This window comes from Mus musculus, chromosome 4 (genome assembly GCF_000001635.26).
Source record: "Mus musculus strain C57BL/6J chromosome 4, GRCm38.p6 C57BL/6J".
In the NCBI taxonomy this organism is placed as follows: Eukaryota; Metazoa; Chordata; class Mammalia; order Rodentia; family Muridae; genus Mus; species Mus musculus.
In genome coordinates, this window is record NC_000070.6 from 73680832 (window position 1) to 73700036 (window position 19205).

Here is a 19205-nt window from a genome sequence, read left to right on the forward strand (position 1 = left end):
AATCCCAGCACTTGGGAGGCAGAGGCAGGTGGATTTCTGAGTTCGAGGCCAGCCTGGTCTACAAAGTGAGTTCCAGGGCAGCCAGGGCTACACAGAGAAACCCTGTCTCCAGGAAAAAAAAAAAAAAAAAAAAAAAAAAACGCTCAAATCCCAAAACCAAAACTAAAAAAACGAAAAAAACCAAAACAAAGGACAAAGAACAAAAAACAAAAAATAAATAAATAAACAAACTACAAAACATTAAGAAAACAACAACAACACAAAGGGCCTTCCCTGATAACTCTGAGAGCCAAGGCTCAGCTGCTCTCCACTACCCCTTCATAACTTAAAAATCAGTACCACCTGGATGAATCTCACCGATTACCACGTCCAGCTACAGTATGAGGTACAATCTTGGCAATCTCTGGAACACAGCTTCTTAGTACTCTCAGATCACACTTCCCAGAAGATTTCTCCTCAGTGATGGTGGTCCCTTTATAATACCCTCTAATTTCTATGCATTATTCAACCAGCATCAATTGTCCCACTAACCTCCTCTATTCCTGATTTGAGAGCTAGAATCACATTGAAGTGGAAACTCCTAGTTTTTTGCAAAGTTAATTATTTGAAAGGATGTTTTCTTGAGGCACAGAGGTGAAAGGATGTCTCCCTGAGGAAGACACGGGTAAAGGATGTTTTGCTGAAGCAGAAACAGGTGAAAGGATATTTGATATAGCAAACATGTGAAAGGACCTGTGATGTTGGCGTATAAAATGACTCTACAAACATTAGGGGGAATGAGCCCTGAGCGGTGGTTTGGTTTTCTCTGAGTCACTATTCTTCCCTAAGTATACACAAGTATTGGCTTGCATTACCTAGGGACATTGAGTTATTACAGGTGGTAAAGCTAGCTACCACTGAGAAACCCTCATCCAAGAAATCCTACCTAGATTCCTGCATCAGATGTCTGCTTTGTGGGCTCTCCTCAGGCCAGTTGTCATATCTGTCAGTTTCCTCCTGACCGGATTGTAGCTTCTGGTTTGTGCCTTGTGTGTCTGAGTAGAGAAGGGACCGAAGGTGCCGGTTCGAATGTGGTATCTGCCTGCCTAGAGGACTGGTCTGCAACAACTGTATCCTATTTGCGGTTTGCTATGGGACTTAACTGCTGCCAAAGATTGAGCTTGCCTCCTAAAAAGTATTGATGGACAAGTCCACTTCACCCATAATCTAATAACATTTCTCTTCAAGTACATTTGTGGGATGGCAGGCTAGAGTCGAGGTTGAACCCATTTTAATAATAGGTTGCAATATACTTGATGCCTAAATTGTAATGGGCCAAAGCTGCAGGGTTCTACTGCTTGGTGTACTGGGTCATGGCACCCCATGTTCTATTCCATCTTTACCAGCTTTCTGTGTTCAGTGGTTTCATTCATTGCCTATGCTTGGCTCTCCTGGAACTTAGTCTGTAGACTACCTTAAATTCAGCGATACACAGGCCTCTGTCTCCTGAGTCTTGGGATTAAAGGTGTGTCCCACCACGCCTGTACTTAACCTTTTTTTCACCTAGAGCTTGGAATGAGACAGGCTCATCATGAACTCAAAGATCTGCTTGCCTTTGAACCATAGATTTTTTTTGTTGTTGTTTTAGTTTTATGATTGTTATGTTTGTACTTAAGCTCCTGATCACTGTAAACCAAAGAACAAAGTCTATTCTTTTAAAGACTTTTTATAGACTCCCTTTGCAATTTCAAATGATCTCAGTCTTTTCACCTTAGCCTCAAACAAATTCTTCAGACAAGGGCAAAAAGCAGCCATATTTTCCACCAAATAGCAGAAAAAACAGTCTCTAGGCCACATACTAACATTCTTCTCCTCTGAAACCAACCTCTTGAGCCCTACACCCACAGTTCAATTCACTCTCAGCATCAGTGTCATCCATGTCCCTGCTAGAATGACCCATCCAGCTTCACTTAAGACATTCCACGGCTTTCCTGATCTAAAGTCCCCCAAACCCACTTTCCTTTAAATCAAAACGTGTTCAGGTCTATGACATCAATATCTCAGTGCTGGTACCAACTTCTGCCTGACTTTGGGTTCCCATTGCTCTAAAGAGACTCCATGTCCAACAACTCTTAGGAAAGACAACATTTAACTGGGAATGACATAGGGGTTCTGAAGTTCAGCCCCATATCATGAAGAGAGGAATCATGGCAGCATCTAGGCAGACATGGTGGTGCAGCACCCGAGAATCCTATGCCTTCATCCAGAGGAGGAAGCCAGGACACCTAAGAAGGTATTTAGTAAATGTGTTAATGTCTGGGCCTTACTTTAGATCCCAGCATATGAGAGAGGGAGCTATAGGCAGTGGATTGATCGGTGTATCACACACCAGAGTTTGGTCTTAGCTTTGTGAGTTGAAGAATGCCCAGGACTAGGTGAATAAACTCTGTCTCATAAAATGAACTTAAATTAATTGGCCTAGTTGTAACTTAGTTTCTTTGGTCATTTTCAGTAGAGACGGTGGGGTCTTGCTATGTAGCCTAGGAGATCCTGCTCACGAGCCTGTTTCTTTCCTCAGCATGGGATGTAGGATTAAAGGCCCCAGGTCAACAATTGAGCCACCCTAAACCCATGGGTTGGGTGGGTCAGATTCAATTAAACTGTAGAGCTTTATAAAGGACCACATTTGCACAGGAATCTCCTACTTGTAGTAGTCCAGGGAAGTAAGCAGAGCTCCTTGCACTGCAGACTCTTGTGAACACCGGGACACATTAGACCCTAGTTTCCTCACTGTGTTCGGGAAAGGAAGCTCAGGAGACAAAATGCAGGTGAGTTGGGGGCAATTACATTCACTCCTATTTTCTGTAGGATAACTGGATTATTTGTGCCTCGCCACATACAAAATATGGTTAGCTACCTTGAATTTGAACCCATGTCTGTAAATTGAAGAGGTACAACAACTAGATTTATTTTGTCCTTGGGTTTCTAGGTTTTAGCCCACAACCAACTATGGAGCCAAGAATGATGTTAAATTTCTGAGAATCCCCATTCCTCTTAGGAGTGAATGCCATTATGGCCACCTGTCAGACACCCATGTTGTGTGACTTAGGATGGATAAGTGTAGTTTCACACAGTTTCTCTTGATATCTTATTGTGTCTGAAGCACAGCTGGAGTTGATTAGATTTTGAAAGGGAATTTTTTCCCCTGCCGAAAATGGTAAGAATGTGAACTGGAGAGAGTGAGTGGCTGTGGTCTTCTCAAAGGAGAGGTGCTTCAGTTTCTTTCCTCCACTTGTTCAATAGCTCCTGCCCTGTTCACTGTCGATCCTCTTTGGATTAACCTCACAGGCCTACTCTCCCATTAGAAGAGAATGGACCAGCATCTGTGAATGAGGAAGTAAGGGTGCATTGTTTTAGCTTATGCAACTGGAGGCTGCTACCTGAGTCCATTCACAGCTGAGGAACAGGGATTCCTGTAGCTTGCAACCTGTTTTAATATTTAATTTTTTCCTTTCTGCACAGAGAGAAGATAACCGAGTCCAAAGTGTGAGAAATGACAAAGAAGCCAATAGGAGGAGGAGGCTGAGGCAAGAAGGCCAAAGTTCCTCAGGTATTCAGAGTGAAATCCCTGCTCTTCTATTCTCTTGCTCTTTGACCTCGAGTATATGAAAGAGCCCCGAATTGGAAATCTGTAGTAAGGATAGACCAGCATTCAGTGGTCCCTGATTTATGCCCTTGTCCCAGAAGGCTCTGAGTGTCTCCCTGTTGTGGATGTGGTTATGAGTCTCTACAGATCCAACATTCCCTGGTAGCACTAATGCTGTGGATCCCATTGTATTCTGGGACCAAACCATCCCTAAATCTGCAGACACCTATGCTTTCCCAGTGAGTGTACTTCTTGCTGTGAAGAGCAGGATAGGTGCTGCAACAGGGCTGGTAAGACTGTGTTCATAACCACTTGAAAATGAAGGAAGCCATCGTTGGCCAATCAGTGTGCAGGGAAAGTCCCTAAGCAAAGTTGACATGGTCATGTGTGTTACCTTTGATATCCTCATCGCATCCCTCTTTGCCTTGCAGGTCCGTGTGATAGCCCGTGGACTGAGGATGAAATCTGGATCTTGCTGCAAGAGTGGGCAATGGTTGAATATGAACTCGGAGACCCAGGCAATAAGATGCATGCGAAGGCCAAGTCCCTTAGCAGACGCCTCTCTAATCGGGGTCTGAGGAAGAGCAAGAATAGCTGCCTTGATGTGATGGTGAAGATGAAGGACCTGCACACACGTCTTTGTAACGAGAGGCCCCGGGCTTACCGCTTGTATTCGACTTATGAATGGATCCTGTACGAGATCTTGGGCCACCCCAGATCCCAGGGAGGCTATGTGCCAGGTGAGTCTCTTGTGTAGAGGAGATTTTGACGTCCCAGAGAAAAGCATCAGCTGGGCATAGAGCAGAGCACACAAATGCTGCAAGTCCATTTCCCATAGGCCTTTATTTCCCATAGTGGGCTGCTCTGTGTTTCAAACTTCCTCTGTCACTCCAAGGCAATGGAATGTGTTCTTGTTCATACTTGACTCTGACCCAGAGTCCAGACAACCACTTATAGCGCCTCAAAGAGAGTGAGGGTGCCATTTTAAACGCCTTCTCTTTCTTCTCTCCTCACTCAGGTCCTTGGTTTGATGGGCACGGTAACCCACCAGCTTCCTATGCAACTTCCCTCTGCATTGGTGGTGCCATCTCTCTAGGTATGCACGTTGGCGTTATCGCATCCCTCACACTAGTGGAAAGCTTAAGGGGAACTCATCACTGATGATGTCCAAGGGTGATGAAATTCTGATTTCCTGTAGGAAGGTTTGGAACTCCCATATGTCCTTTGATATTTTCCCTTGCCTTTGGAGTTGTGTGGGGGATATTATATCACGTTAGGTATGACTATGACACTGTTAAATATGCAATGCATTTGCCATTCCTCCTTGGATGGCTTTATCACCCTTCTCTGATTGTATCCTTATTGCTATTGTTTCCTTTGGAAAGGAGTCATGACCTAAGGTGACATCCTAGTCAGGAGTTGACAGGAGGTGGGCTTGTCATGGCTGTTCTTTGTCGTCAAGTTGATTATATCATAGTTAGAAGGAAACAAACCAATAAAGTTCTGCTTGTGTCTGCTTTTCAGCCTAACTTTCCAAGAAGTGAAGATATTTAGGAAACGTGTGACATTGGCATCCCATGCCTTTAGTTCCAGTACTTGGGAGGGGGAGCCAGAGGCAAGCACATCAGTGTGGTGTCCTAGATAGGTTGGGCTTAGTGTTAGTGAGCTGTAGGATGGCCAGCACCATGGAAGGAAACCCCAATTCATAAAAGAAACTTCAATGAACTGACCTTGGTTTCACTCGGTGTCTCTGATATTTTTAAATTGAGACAGTGTGGTCCTCCTAGGTTGGTTGATATTGCCTGAAACCTGCCCTTGGCTAAAACCTAAATCTGAACTCCTATTTATTTTCTAAAGCTGAAGACACTGATGAATTCCCAGTGAGTGTACCTCTTGGTATTAAGAGCCTGGTAGACTCTGGATCCTGGGCTCTCCTGCAAGTGTTCCCAATGTCTTGATAACAGAAAGTAACCATTTTTTTGTCAGTTCAATGTTCAGGGAGAATCCCTGAGTAAAGGTGACAGGTTCGTGTGTGTGACCTCTGATATATTCATCTTGCCCCTCCGTCTCTGCAGGCCCTTCCTTTAGCCCATGGACCGACCCTGAAATCAAGATCTTCCTGCAGGAGTGGCAAGTGGTTGAACGGGAATTTGGCCACCCAGGCCAGAAGATCAAGCAGAAGAGCAGTCTTGTTTGCCAGCGTCTCTATCATCGAGGCCTGTTCAAGGACATCCAAAGCTGTTTGGACCTGATGTGGACCATGAAGGATCTGCACTCCACTCTCAGTAGAGAGAGATCAAGGACTGTACCCTTGTTTTCTCCTTATAGAGATTATCTGGAAAGGATCTTCGACCCCAAATGTCAGAGAGGCCATGTTCCAGGTGAGTCTCTTCTGCACAGACACTTGGGGTTCTGTAAGTGGTGGCATCAGATGGCCTGTCCTTCATGAGGACAGAGCTGAGCAGACTATGGAGTGAAGCCCCATTCCCACAGGGCTGTGTTGTTGCATACAGCACAAATTCTGGCCTCCAATGTCTAACTTCCTGTGTCACCTCAAGGCAATGGAATTTGGACTTGTTCATAGTTGACTCTGACCCAGAGGACAGGCAATTACTTAGAGTGACTCAGGGAGAGTGAGGGTGCCATGTTTATGCTTTCTCTTTCTCTCTTTTTTCTCCTCTCAGGTGTTCAGTATAATTGGTCTGGTTACCACAGGCCTTCCTCAAACCCTCAAACTCCAATGGTGATGCCATCTCCTGTATACCAGCCTTGGGATTATGGCATGGCTGCATCTTCTGGTCAGCTTCCCTGGATCCCATTACTAATCATGTCCAGTCAGGACTTACTGGTTCCCAGATGGGATGCCTGGAATGCCACCTATCCATTGCCAGTTCAACATGTATTTCAGGCCTCTCTCCCTGGAGACAACAACTTTCAGCAGCTGTGGTCACCTCGTGATGAGAGCTCAAGTCCTCAGTGAAGACATGTGGGGACTTTTCTTTTTCCTCTGAAAACCACTAAGAATCTTCCAGCACTGTATGGATCCTCAATGTCTCTATTTTATTGTAAAGGAAATGTGAAATCAAATAAATTATTTTGACACAACTCTTTGCTTTTTTTTTTCATTTTTTTAATTGGGTATTTATTTCATTTACATTTCCAATGCTATCTCAAAAGTCCCAAACACACTCCCCCACCCACTCCTCCACCCACCCACTCCCACTTCTTGGCCCTCTTGTTCCCCTGTACTAAGGTATATAAAGTTTGCATGACTAATGGACCTCTCTTTCCACTGATGGCCAACTAGGCCATTTTCTGATTCATATGCAGCTAGAGACAAGAGCTCCAGGAGGGGGGGTGGGGTAACTGGTTAGTTCATATTGTTGTTCCACCTATAGGATTGCAGATCCCTTTGGCTCCTTGGGTACTTTCTCTAGCTCCTCCATTGGGGGCCCTTTGTTCCTTCCAATAGCTGACTGAGCATCCACTTCTGTGTTTGCTAGGCTCCGGCATACTCTCACAAGAGACAGCTATATCTTGGTCCTTTCGGCAAAATCTTGCCAGTGTATGCAATGGTGTCAGCATTTGGAGGCTGATTGTCGGATGGATCCCTGGATATGGCAGTCTCTAGATGGTCCATCCTTTTTTCTCAGCTCCAAACTTTGTCTCTGTAACTCCTTCCATGGCGTTTTGTTCCGAATTCTAAGAAGGGGCAAAGTGTCTACACTTTGGGCATCATTCTTCTTGAGTTTCATGTGTTTTGAAAATTGTATCTAATATCTTGGGTATTCTAACATTCTGGGCTAATATCCACTTATCTGTGAGTACATATCGTGTGAGTTCTTTGTGGTTGGGTTACCTCTCTCAGGATGATGCCCTCCAGGTCCATCCATTTGCCTAGGAATTTCATAAATTCATTCTTTTTAATAGCTGAGTAGTACTCCATTGTATAAATGTACCACATTTTCTGTATCCATTCCTCTGTTGAGGGGCATCTTGGTTCTTTCCAGCTTCTGGCTATTATAAATAATATGAACATGGTGGAACATGTGTCCTTATTACCGATTGGAACATCTGGATAGATGCCCAGGAGAGGTATTGCGGGATCCTCCTGTAGTACTATGTACAATTTTCTGAGGAACCGATGGGCTGATTTCCAGAGTGGTTGTACAAGCTTGCAATCCCACCAACAATGGAGGAGTGTTCCTCTTACTCCACATCCTCGCCAGCATCTGCTGTCACCTGAATTTTTGATCTTAGCCATTCTGACTGGTGTGAGATGGAATCTCAGGGTTGTTTAGATTTGCATTTCCCTGATGATTAAGGATGTGGAATATTTGTTCAGGTGCTTCTCTGCCATTCGGTATTCCTCAGGTGAGAATTCTTTCTTCAGCTCTGAGCCCCATTTTTTAATGGGGTTATTTGATTTTATGGAGTCCACCTTCTTGAGTTCTTTATATATATTGGATATTAGTCCCCTATCTGATTTAGTATGGGTAAAGATCCTTTCCCAATCTGTTGGTGGTCTCTTTGTCGTATTTACGGTGTCTTTTGCCTTGCAGAAACTTTGCAACTATATGAAGTCCCATTTATCGATTCTCGATCTTACAGCACAAGGCATTGCTGTTCTATTCAGGAATTCTTCCCCTGTACCCATATCTTCGAGGCTTTTCCTTACTTTCTCCTCTATAAGTTTCAGTGTCTCTGGTTTTATGTGGAGTTCCTTAATACACTTAGATTTGACCTTAGTACAAGGAGATAGGAATGGATTAATTCTCATTTGTCTACATGATAACCGCCAGTTGTGCCAGCAGCATTTGTTGAAAATGCTGTCTTTTTTTCTGCTAAATGGTTTCTGCTCCCCTGTCAAAGAACAAGTGACCATAGCTGTGTGGGTTCATCTCTGGGTCTTCAATTCTATTCCATTGGTGTACTTGTCTGTTGCTATACCAGTACCATGCAGTTTTTTTTTTATCACAATTGCTCTGTAGTACAGCTTTAGTTCAGGCATGGTGATTCCACCAGAGGTTCTTTTATCCTTGAGAAGAGTTTTTGCTATCCTAGGTTTTTTGTTATTCCAGATGAATCTGCTGATTGCCCTTTCTAATTCGTTGAAGATTTGAGTTGGAATTTTGATGGGGATTGCATTGAATCTGTAGATTGCTTTTGGCAAGGTAGCCATTTTTACTATATTGATCCTGCCAATCCATGAGCATGGGAGATCTTTCCATCTTCTGAGATCTTCTTTAATTTCTTTCTTCAGAGACATGAAGTTCTTATCATACAGATCTTTCACTTTTTTAGAGGCACCCCAAGGTATTTTATATTATTTGTGACTATTGAAAAGGGTGTGGTTTTCCTAATTTCTTTCTCAGCCTGTTTATCCTTTGTGTACAGAAAGGCCATTGACTTGTTTGAGTTAATTTTATATCCAGCTACTTCACTGAAGCTGTTTATCAGGCTTAGGAGTTCTCCGGTGGAATTTTTAGGGTCACTTATATATACTACCATATCATCTGGAAAAAGTGATATTTTGACTTCTTCCTTTCCAATTTGTATCCCCTTGATCTCCTTTTGTTGTCGAATTGCTCTAGCTAGGACTTTAGGTACAATGTTGAATAGGTAGGAAGAGAGTGGCCAGCCTTGTCTAGTCCCTCATTTTAGTGGGATTGCTTCCAGCTTCTCACCATTTACTTTGATGTTGGCTACTGGTTTGCTGTAGATTGCTTTTATCTTGTTTAGGTATGGGCCTTGAATTCCTGATCTGTCCAAGACTTTTATCATGAATGGGTGTTGGATTTTGTCAAATGCTTTCTCCGCATCTAACGAGATGATCATGTGGTTTTTGTCTTCGTGTTTGTTTATATACTGGATTAGTTGATGGATTTCCATATATTGAACCATCCCTGCATCCCTGGGATGAAACCTACTTGGTCAGGATGGATGATTGTTTTGATGTGTTCTTGCATTCGGTTAGCGAGAACTTTATTGAGGATTTTTGCATTGATATTCATAAGGGAAATTGGTCTGAAGTTCTCTATCTTTGTTGGGTCTCTTTGTGATTTAGGTATCAGAGTAATTGTGGCTTCATAGAATGAGTTGGGTAGAGCACCTTCTGTTTCTATTTTGTGGAATAGTTTGTGACAAACTGGGATTAGATCTTTTTGGAAGGTCTGATAGAACTCTGCACTAAACCCATCTGGTCCTAGGCTTTTTTTTTATTTATTTATTTATTTATTTATTTATTTATTTATTTATTTATTTATTTATTTTGGTTGGGAGACTATGAATGACTGCTTCTATTTCTTTAGGGGATATAGGACTGTTTAGATCGTTAACCTGATCTTGATTTAACTCTGATACCTGGTATCTGTCTAGAAACTTGTCCTTTTCGTCCAGGTTCTCCAGTTTTGTTGAGTATAGCCTTTTGTAGTAGGATCTGTTGGTGTTTTGGATTTCTTCAGGATCTGTTGTTATGTCTCCCTTTTCATTTCTGATTTCTTTCATTAGGATTCTTTCTCTGTGCCCTCTAGTGAGTCTGGCTAAGGGTTTATCTATCTTGTTGATTTTCTCAAAGAACCAGTTCCTCCTTTGGTTGATTCTTTGAATAGTTCTTCTTGTTTCCACTTGGTTGATTTCGGCCCTGAGTTTGATTATTTCTGGCCATCTACTCCTCTTGGGTGAGTTTGCTTCCTTTTATTCTAGAGCTTTTAGGTGTGTTGTCAAGCTGCTACTGTGTGCTCTCTCTAGTTTCTTTTTGGAGGCACTCAGAGCTATGAGTTTTCCTCTTACAAATGCTTGCATTGTGTCCCATAAGTTGGGGAATGTTGAGGCTTCATTTTCATTAAACTCCAAAAAGTCCTTAATTTCTTTCTTTTTTCCTTCCTTGACCAAGGTATCATTTAGAAGGGTGTTGTTCATTTTCCAAGTGAATGCTGGCTTTCTATTATTTATTTTGTTATTGAAAATCAGCCTTAGTCCATGGTGATCTGATAGGATGCATGGGATAATTTCAATATTTTTGTTTATGCTAAGGCTTGTTTTGTGACCAATTGTATGGTCAATTTTGGAGAAGGTACCATGAAGTGCTGAGAAGAACGTATATCCTTTTGTTTAAGGATAAAATGTTCTCTAGATATCTGTTAGATCCATTTGTTTCATAACTTCTGTTAGTTTCACTGTGTCCCTGTTTGGTTTGTTTCCATGATCTGTCCGTTGGTGAAAGTGGTGTGTTGAAGACTCCCACTATTATTGTATGAGGTGCAATGTGTACTTTGAGCTTTACTAAAGTTTCTTTAATGAATGTGGCTGCCCTTGTATTTGGAGCATAGATATTCAGAATTGAGAGTTCCTCTTGGAGGATTTTACCTTTGATGAGTATGAGTTGCCCTCCCTGTCTTTTTTGATGACTCTTGGTTGGAAGTCGACTTAATTAGATATTAGAATGGCTACACCAGCTTGTTTCTTCAGACCATCTGCTTGGGACAATTGTTTTCTAGCCTTTCATTCTGAGGTAGTGTCTACCTTTTTCTCTGAGATGTGTTTCCTGTAAGTACAAAAATGTTGGGTCTTGTTTGTGTAGCCAGGCTGTTAGTCTATGTCTTTTTATTGGGGAGTTGAGTCCATTGATATTAAGGAAAAGTAATTGTTGCTTTCTATTATTTTGGTTGTTAAAGTTGGCATTATGTTCTTGTGGCTTTCATCTTTTATGTTTGTTGAGGGATCACCTTCTTGCTGTTTCTAGGACATGGTTTCTATTCTTGTATTGTTTTTTTTTTTTTTTTTTTTCTGTTGTTAACCTTTGAAGGGCTGGATTCGTGGAAAGATAATGTGTGAATTTGGTTTTGTCTTGGAATACTTTGGTTTTTTTCATCTATGGTAATTGAGAGTTTGGCTGGGTATAGTAGCCTGGGTATAGTAGCCTGGGCTGGCATTTGTGTTCTCTTAGTGTCTGTATAACATCTGTCCAGGCTCTTCTGGCTTTCATAGTCTGTGGTGAAAAATCTGGTGTAATTCTGATAGGCTTCCCTTTATATGTTACTGGACCATTTTCCCTTACTGCTTTTAATGTTCTATCTTTATTTAGTGCATTTTTTTGTTCTGATTATTATGTGTTGGGAGGAATTTCTTTTCTGGTCCAGTCTATTTGGAGTTCTGTAGGCTTCTTGTATGTTCATGGGCATCTCTTTCTTTAGGTTTGGGAAGTTTTCTTCTATAATTTTGTTGAAGATATTTGCTGGTCCTTTGAGTTGAAAATCTTCCTTCTCATCTACTCCTATTATCCGTAGGTTTGGTCTTCTCATTGTTTCCTGGATTTTCCTGGATGTTTTGAGCTAGGATCTTTTTGCGTTTTGCATTTTCTTTGATTGTTGTTCCGATGTTCTCTATGGAATCTTCTTCACCTGAGATTCTCTCTTCCATTTTTTGTATTCTATTGCTAATGTCAAATCTATGGTTCCAGATTTCTTTCCTAGGGTTTCTATGTCCAGTGTTGCCTCACTTTGTGTATCTTTATTGTGTCTACTTCCCTTTTTTAGGTCTTGGATAGTTTTGTTCAATTCCATCACCTGTTTGGTTGTGTTTTCTTGCAATTCTTTAAGGGATTTTTGTGCTTCCTCTTTAAGGTCTTCTACCTGTTTAGCAGTGTTCTCCTGTATTTCTTCAAGTGAGTTATTAAAGTCCTTCTCGACGTCCTCTAACATCATCATGAGATATGCTTTTAAATCTGGGTCTAGCTTTTCTGGGGTGTTGGGGTGCCCTGGACTGGGCGAAGTGGGACTGCTGGCTTCTGATGATGGAGAGTGGTCTTGGTTTCTATTAGTAAGATTCTTACATTTACCTTTTGCCATCTGGTAATCTCTGGAGTTAGTTGTTATATTTGTCTCTAGATAGAGATTGTTCCTCTGGTGATTCTGTTAGCCTCTATTAGCAGACCTGAGAGACTAGCTCTCTCCTCTGAGTTTCAGTGTTCAGAGCACTCTCTGCAGACAAGCTCTCCTCTTACAGGGAAGGTGCACAGAAATCTGGCCTTAGGACCTCCCTCCTGGCCAAAGATGAAGGCTGAAAACAGGACCTTTCACAGAAGCTGTGTTGCTTTGGCCTGTTACATAAGCTGTTAGCTTTTGTAGTGCACACTCCCACCTGTGCAGACTACTTGCGGTGGGGTCCGGAACCAAGATGGCTCCCGCCAATGCTGAGGCCGACATAACTCTTTTCATGTTTAATTCTTGTCACTTTAGTAGGGGACATAAGTTGGAGGGGAGGGAATGTTGTACTTCATGGTGAGGTTTATTTTGTGGGTACTTGATACCTGTTGTCTATTCTCCATTTCCATAAGATCCCTGACCCTGAGTCTGCAACTCTCTCTACTTCACAGACAACAGCTCAGCAGCTCTTTCATTATCTGGCCCTCTTGATGGAGAAGCCCTGGTCAGTGATCCACAGATCAAGTGACCATAGCTGTGTGGATTCATTTCTGGGTCTTCCATTCTATTCCATTGATCTACTTGTCTGTCCTCGTACCAGTACCATGAAGTTTTTATCACAATTGCTCTGTAGTACAGCTTATTGGCAGGCATGGTGATTCCACCAGAGGTTCTTTTATTGTTGAGAATAATTTTTGTTATCTTAGGCTTTTTATTTTTCCAAATGAATTTGCAAATTGCCCTTTCTAACTCAGTGAAGGTTTGAGTTGGAATTTTGATGGGGATTGTATTCAATCTGTAGATTGCTTTCAGCAGGAGAGCCATTTTTACTATATTAATCCTGCTGATCTAGGAGCATGAGAGATCTTTCCATCTTCTGAGATCTTCTTCAATTTCTTTCTTCAGAAACTTGAAGTTCTTATCATACAGATCTTTCACTTCCTTAGTTAGAATCACGCCAAGGTGTTTTATATTATTTGTGACTATTGTGAAGTTTGTTGTTTCCCTAATTTCATTCTCAGTACGTTTATCCTTTGCGTAGAGAAAGGCCATTGATTTATTTGAGTTAATTTTATATCCAGCTACTGCACTGAAGCTGTTTATCAGGTTTAGGAGTTCTCTGGTGGAATTTTTAGGGTCACATATATATTTTATCATATCATCTACAAATAGCGATATTTTGACTTCTTCCCTTCCAATTTATATCCCCTTGATGTTCTTTTGTTGTCAAATTGCTCTGGCTAGAATTTCAAGTACTATGTTGAATAGGTAGGGAGAAAGTGGGCATCCTTGTCAAGTCTCTGATTTTAGTGGGATTGTTCAAGTTTCTCTCCATTTAGTTTGATATTGGCCACTGGTTTGCTCTAGATTGCTTTTATTATGTTCAGATATGGGCCTTGAATTCCTGACCTTTCTTAAACATTTATCATGAAGGGGTATTGGATTTTGTCAATTTTCTCAACATCTAACGAGTAGATCATGTGATTTTCGTCTTTGAGTTTGTTTATATAGTGGATTATGTTGATGGATTTCCGTATATTAAACCATCCCTGCATCCCTGGGATGAAGCCTACTTAGTCATGATGGATGATCGTTTTCATGTGTTCTTGGATTTTGTTTGCGAGGATTTTATTGAGTATTTTTGCATCGATATTCATAAGGGAAATTGGTCTGAAGTTCTCTTTCTTTGTTGGATCTTCATGTGGTTTAGGTATCAGAGTAATTGTGGCTTCATAGAATGAATTGGGTAGGGTACCTTCTGTTTCTATTTTGTGGAACAGTTTGAGAAGAGTTGGAATTAGGTCTTCTTTGAAGGTCTGATAGAACTCTGCACTAAACCCATCTGGTCCTGGGCTTTTTTTGGTTGGGAGACTATTGATGACTGCTTCTACTTCTTTTGGGGGAAATGGTACTGTTTAGATCATTAATCTTATGCTGATTTAACTTTGGTACTTGGTATCTGTCTAGGAAGTTGTCCATTTCATTCAGGTTTTCTAGTTTTGTTGAGTATAGTCTTTTGTAATAGGATCTGATGGTGTTTTGGATTTCCTCAGGTTCTATTGTTATGTTTCCTTTTTCGTTTTTGATTTTGTTAATTAGGATACTGTCCCTGTGCCTTCTAGTTAGTCTGGCTAAGGGTTTATCTATCATGTTGATTTTCTCAAAGAACGAGCTCCTGGTTTGGTTGATTCTTTGAATAGTTCATTTTGTTTCCACTTGGTTGATTTCACCCCTGAGTTTAATCATTTCCTGCTGTCTACTCCTCTTGGGTGAATTTACTTCCTTTAGTTCTAGAGCTTCTAGGTGTGCTGTCAGTCTGCTAGGGTATGCTCTGTCTAGTTTCTTTTGGAGGCACTCAGGACAATGAGTTTTCCTTTTAGGACTGATTTCATTCTGTCCTATGAGTTTGGGTATGTTGTGGCTTCATTTTCATTAAACTCTAAAAAGTCTTTAATTTCTTTCTTTATTTCATCCTTGACCAAGGAATCATTGAGTAGAGTATTGTTCAGTTACCACACGAATGTTGGCTTTCTTTTATTTATGTTGTTATTGAAGATCAGTCTTAGTCCATGGTGATCTGATAGGATGCATGGGATTATTTCAATATTTTTGTATCTGTTGAGTCCTGTTTTGTGACCAATTATATGGTCAATTTTGGAGGAGGAACCACGTGGCACTGAGAAGAAGGTATATCCTTTTGTTTTAGGATAAAATGTTCTGTAGATAGCAATTAAATCCATTTGTTTCATAACTTCTGTTAGTGTCCATGTGTCTCTTTTTAGTTTCTGTTTCCAGGTTCTGTCCATTGGTGAGAGTGTGGTGTTGAAGTCTCCCACTATTATTGTGTGAGGTGCAATATGTGGTTTGTGCTTTACTAAAGTTTCTTTAACAAATGTGGCTGTCCTTGTATTTGGGGCATAGATATTCAGAATTGAGAGTTCATCCTGGTATATTTTACCATGATGAGTATGAAGTGCCCCTCCTTGTCTTTTTTGATAACTTTGGGTTGGAAGTCAACTTTATTCGATATAAGAATGGCTACTCCAACTTGTTTCTTCAGACCATTTGCTTGGAAAATTGTTTTCCAGCCTTTCACTCTGAGGTAGTGTCTGTCCTTTTCCCTGTTCCTGTAAGCAACAAAATGTTGGTTCCTGTTTGTTCAGCCAGGCTATTAGTCTATGTCTTTTTGTTGGGGAATTGAGTCTATTGATATTAAGAGAAATTAAAGAAAAGTAATTCTTTCTTCCTGTTATTTTTGTTGTTAAATTTGGGATTCTGTTCTTGCAGCTGTCTTATTTTAGATTTGTTGAAGGATTACTTTCTTGCTTTTTCTTGGGGGTATTTTCCATCCTTGTGTTTGTGTTTTCCCTTTATTATCCTTTGAAGGGCTGGATTCGTGGAAAGATATTGTGTGAATTTGGTTTTATCATGGAATACTTTGTTTTTTTCATCTATGGTAATTGAGAGTTTTGCTGGGTATTGTAGCCTGGGCTGGCATTTGTGTTCTCTTAGGGTCTGTATAACATCTGTTCAGGATCTTCTGGCTTTCATAGTCTCTGGTGAAAAGTCTGGTGTAATTCTGATAGGCCTTCCTTTATATGTTACTTGACCTTTCTCCCTTACTGCTTTTAATATTCTATCTTTATTTAGTGCATTTGTTGTTCTGATTATTATGTGTCTGAAGGAATTTCTTTTCTGGTCCAGTCTATTTGGAGTTCTGTTGGCTTCTTGTATGTTCATGGGCATCTCTTTCTTTAAGTTTGGGAAGTTTTCTTCTATTATTTTGTTGAAGATATTAGCTGGCCCTTTAAGTTGAACATGCTCATTCTCATCTACTCCTATTATCCGTAGGTTTGGTCTTCTCATTGTGTCCTGGATTTCCTGGATGTTTTGAGTTAGGATCTTTTAGCATTTTGTATTTTCTTTGATTGTTGTGCCGAAGTTCTCTATGGAATCTTCTGCACCTGAGATTGTCTCTTCCATCTCTTGTATTCTGTTGCTGATGCTCACGTCTATGTTTATAGATTTCTTTCCTAGGGTTTCTATCTCCAGCGTTGCCTCACTTTGGTTTTTCCTTATTGTGTCTACTTCCCTTTTCAGGTCTTGTATGGTTTTGTTCAATTCCATCACCTGTTTGGTTGTGTCTTTCTGTTTTTCATTAAGAACTTCTACCTCGTTAGCAGTGTTCTCCTGTATTTCTTTAAGTGAGTTATTAAAGTCGTTCTTGATGTCCTCTACCATCTCATCATGAGATATGCTTTTAAATCCTGGTCTAGCTTTTCAGCTGTGTTGGGGTATCCAGGACTGGCTGAGGTGGGAGTGCTTGGTTCTGATGATGATGGTTTCTATTAGTATGATTCATAATTTCCCTTTCGCCATCTGATATTCTCTGGAGTTAGTTGTTATAGTTGTCTCTGGTTGGAGCTTGTTCCTCCTGTGATTCTGTTAGCCTCTGTTAGCAGACCTGGGAGTGTAGCTCTCTCCTGAATTTCAGGGATCAAAGTACTCTCTGCAGGAGAGCTCTCCTCTTGCAGGGAAGGTGCACAGATACCTGGAGTTTGGACCTTCCTCTAGACTGAAAATGAAGGCCCGAAATTGGGCCTGTTCCAGAAGCTGTGTCACTTCTGCCTGTCCCAGAAGCTGTGTAGCTTCTGTAGTCCACACTCACATGTGCTGACTCATCTCTGAGGGATCCGGGACCCAAGATGGCTCCCCCAGGTGCTCCGTGGCAGAGCCCTCCTGGGCAGGGTGGACACCTCTCCTCTGGTGGGGAAGGTGCCTGGATGTCTGGAGCCCAAAAAGTGGTCTGTCCCAGAATCTGTGTTGCTTCTGCCTGTCCCAGCAGCTGTGTAGCTTCTGTAGTCCACACTGTCACCTGCGCAGACTAGTCACTGAGGGATCTGGGACCCAAGATGGCTCCCCTAGGTGCTCTTCCTGCAGAGCCCTCATGAATATTTATTTTACTGTCTGGTTTTGTGGATTTTTTTGCATGCCTGTCTATTTTTATTTCATTATTTCTTCTAAAACAGAGACAGAGGGAAAAAAAAAAAACATAAAGTTGCCTGGGTAGGGAAGTGAGAGAAACCTGGGAGGAACTGTTGGGAAAAATATATTAAATATATATCATATGACAATTGATCAATTTTTAAATAAAATAACCTTAAAAGGAAATCAATCAACAAACAAAATGTGAGAAAGAGTATTAATGTCTCCCTACTTTATCATTTGTCCTGAAAGCAATCATCATTTAAAAAAATGTATCACAGATATCATTGTAGGTATCATCTGTCCTTACTTGCTGTCTTGAAAAGGACTATACCTATTCACAGTTTGATGGTCAAATGAGAAATGTCCCCAGTGCTCACATATTTAAGTACTTCTTCCTCATTGATAGCTTATTCTGCTAGAGTCCATAGCTCTCTCTGGAATGAAAGGCGACAGTGATGAGAATATAACTGTCCTTGTAGACATTCTTCAGAGACATTTATTCCCTTCCCTTGTTAACAAACTAGTGAATAAATGGACCTTGTTAACTTGGAATTTAGCCCAGGATTCTTATGTTTGGGAAAGATTATGAAACTTTAATGAAGCAGAGCCCTGCAGGAGAAAGAAGGCTGACTTTAAGGGTTTATACCCAATGAACCTGGTACCACATTTGTCTTAGACAGAGTTTCTATCCTGTGACAAAATATCATGACTAAAATCAACCTGGAAAAAAAGCGTTTAATTAATTTTACTTCTTGTAATCCAACATCCAGAGAAGACAAGGCAGAAACTCAAGGCAGGAACCTGGAAGCAGGAACTGGTTCATGGAGAAATACTTACTGGTTTGATGATCCATGGCTTGTTCACCTGCTTTGTTATAGCACCCATAACCACCAGGCTAGGGGTGGCACCAACAACAATGGATTGAGCCTTCCTACATTAGTCTTCTTTCAAGAAGGAAATGTTCCACAGGCTTGCCTAAAGGCAAGTCTGACAGGGACATTTTCTCTGTCTAGGTCCCTGCTTCTTCCCAATGACTCTAGCTTGTGTAAAGTTAGCATACAACCAGCCAGCATAAGAGGTTGGCTATTTATCCCTTTATGCACTATGGGAGAGGGGTCCTGGGCAGATACTGCTGTTTAATATCCACCAAGGTACAGCTTCATTCTTTATTCTCAAGATGAAGTCAAAAGTTGCTTGTTAAATGGAGTCTCTAGGGGCAAGTTATGATTTAAAAAATTGTTTTGTACAATATGGAGTAACTTATGACCAGGTAATATGGCATCAATTTCTCAGGTCTTCTTCTGAAAGGTACTGAAGAAGTCCTTCCTGTTGTAATTGCTAGGAGGAATATGTTGGTTTATATACAATGATTATTTTTCCTCTGAGGTCTAAACTCTCTCTTATAGTTAGGCATTACATCTAAAGGATAGCTTATCCTGCTAGAGTCCATAGCTCTTTCTGGAATGAAAGGCGACAGTGATGAGAATATAACTGTCCTTGTAGACATTCTTCAGATACATTTGTTCCCTTCCCTTGTTATCAAACTAGTGAATAAATGGACCTTGTTAACTTGGAATTTAGCCCAGGATTCTTATTCTATAAGTAGGATAAGTGTTTAGCCAGGTGCTAGAACTTGTCTCTTTGGGAGACTTCACACAGTATTGGCA

The 19205-nt window shown here is 41.1% G+C and overlaps 1 protein-coding gene across 2 annotated transcripts; it reads left to right on the forward strand.

The window, feature by feature from the left end:
* Positions 1-319: 319 nt before the first annotated feature.
* Gm428 (predicted gene 428) lies at positions 320-6728 on the forward strand. Of its 2 annotated transcripts, none has more exons than XM_011250040.1 (6): positions 320-385; positions 3502-3589; positions 4057-4365; positions 4644-4721; positions 5701-6006; positions 6310-6658. In XM_011250040.1, the coding sequence occupies exons 1-6, from the start codon at positions 347-349 to the stop codon at positions 6603-6605; spliced, it is 1116 nt and encodes a 371-aa protein (XP_011248342.1). In that variant the 5' UTR covers positions 320-346; the 3' UTR covers positions 6606-6658. The 2 variants fall into 2 exon arrangements, with proteins under 2 accessions (XP_011248342.1, NP_001075113.1); NM_001081644.1 differs by lacking the exon at positions 320-385 and adding an exon at positions 2683-2807 and having other exon boundaries at positions 6310-6728.
* Positions 6729-19205: the final 12477 nt, after the last annotated feature.

What these genes read in the sequence shown, in the direction of transcription:
- Gm428 (XM_011250040.1), top strand. Translation starts at nt 347, where the DNA reads ATGAATCTCACCGATTACCACGTCCAGCTACAGTATGAG. An exon ending in ACGTCCAGCTACAGTATGAG is followed by an intron (nt 386 to 3,501) that starts GTACAATCTTGG and finishes CTTTCTGCACAG; the next exon opens with AGAGAAGATAACCGAGTCCA. An exon ending in CCAGGGAGGCTATGTGCCAG is followed by an intron (nt 4,366 to 4,643) that starts GTGAGTCTCTTG and finishes CTCCTCACTCAG; the next exon opens with GTCCTTGGTTTGATGGGCAC.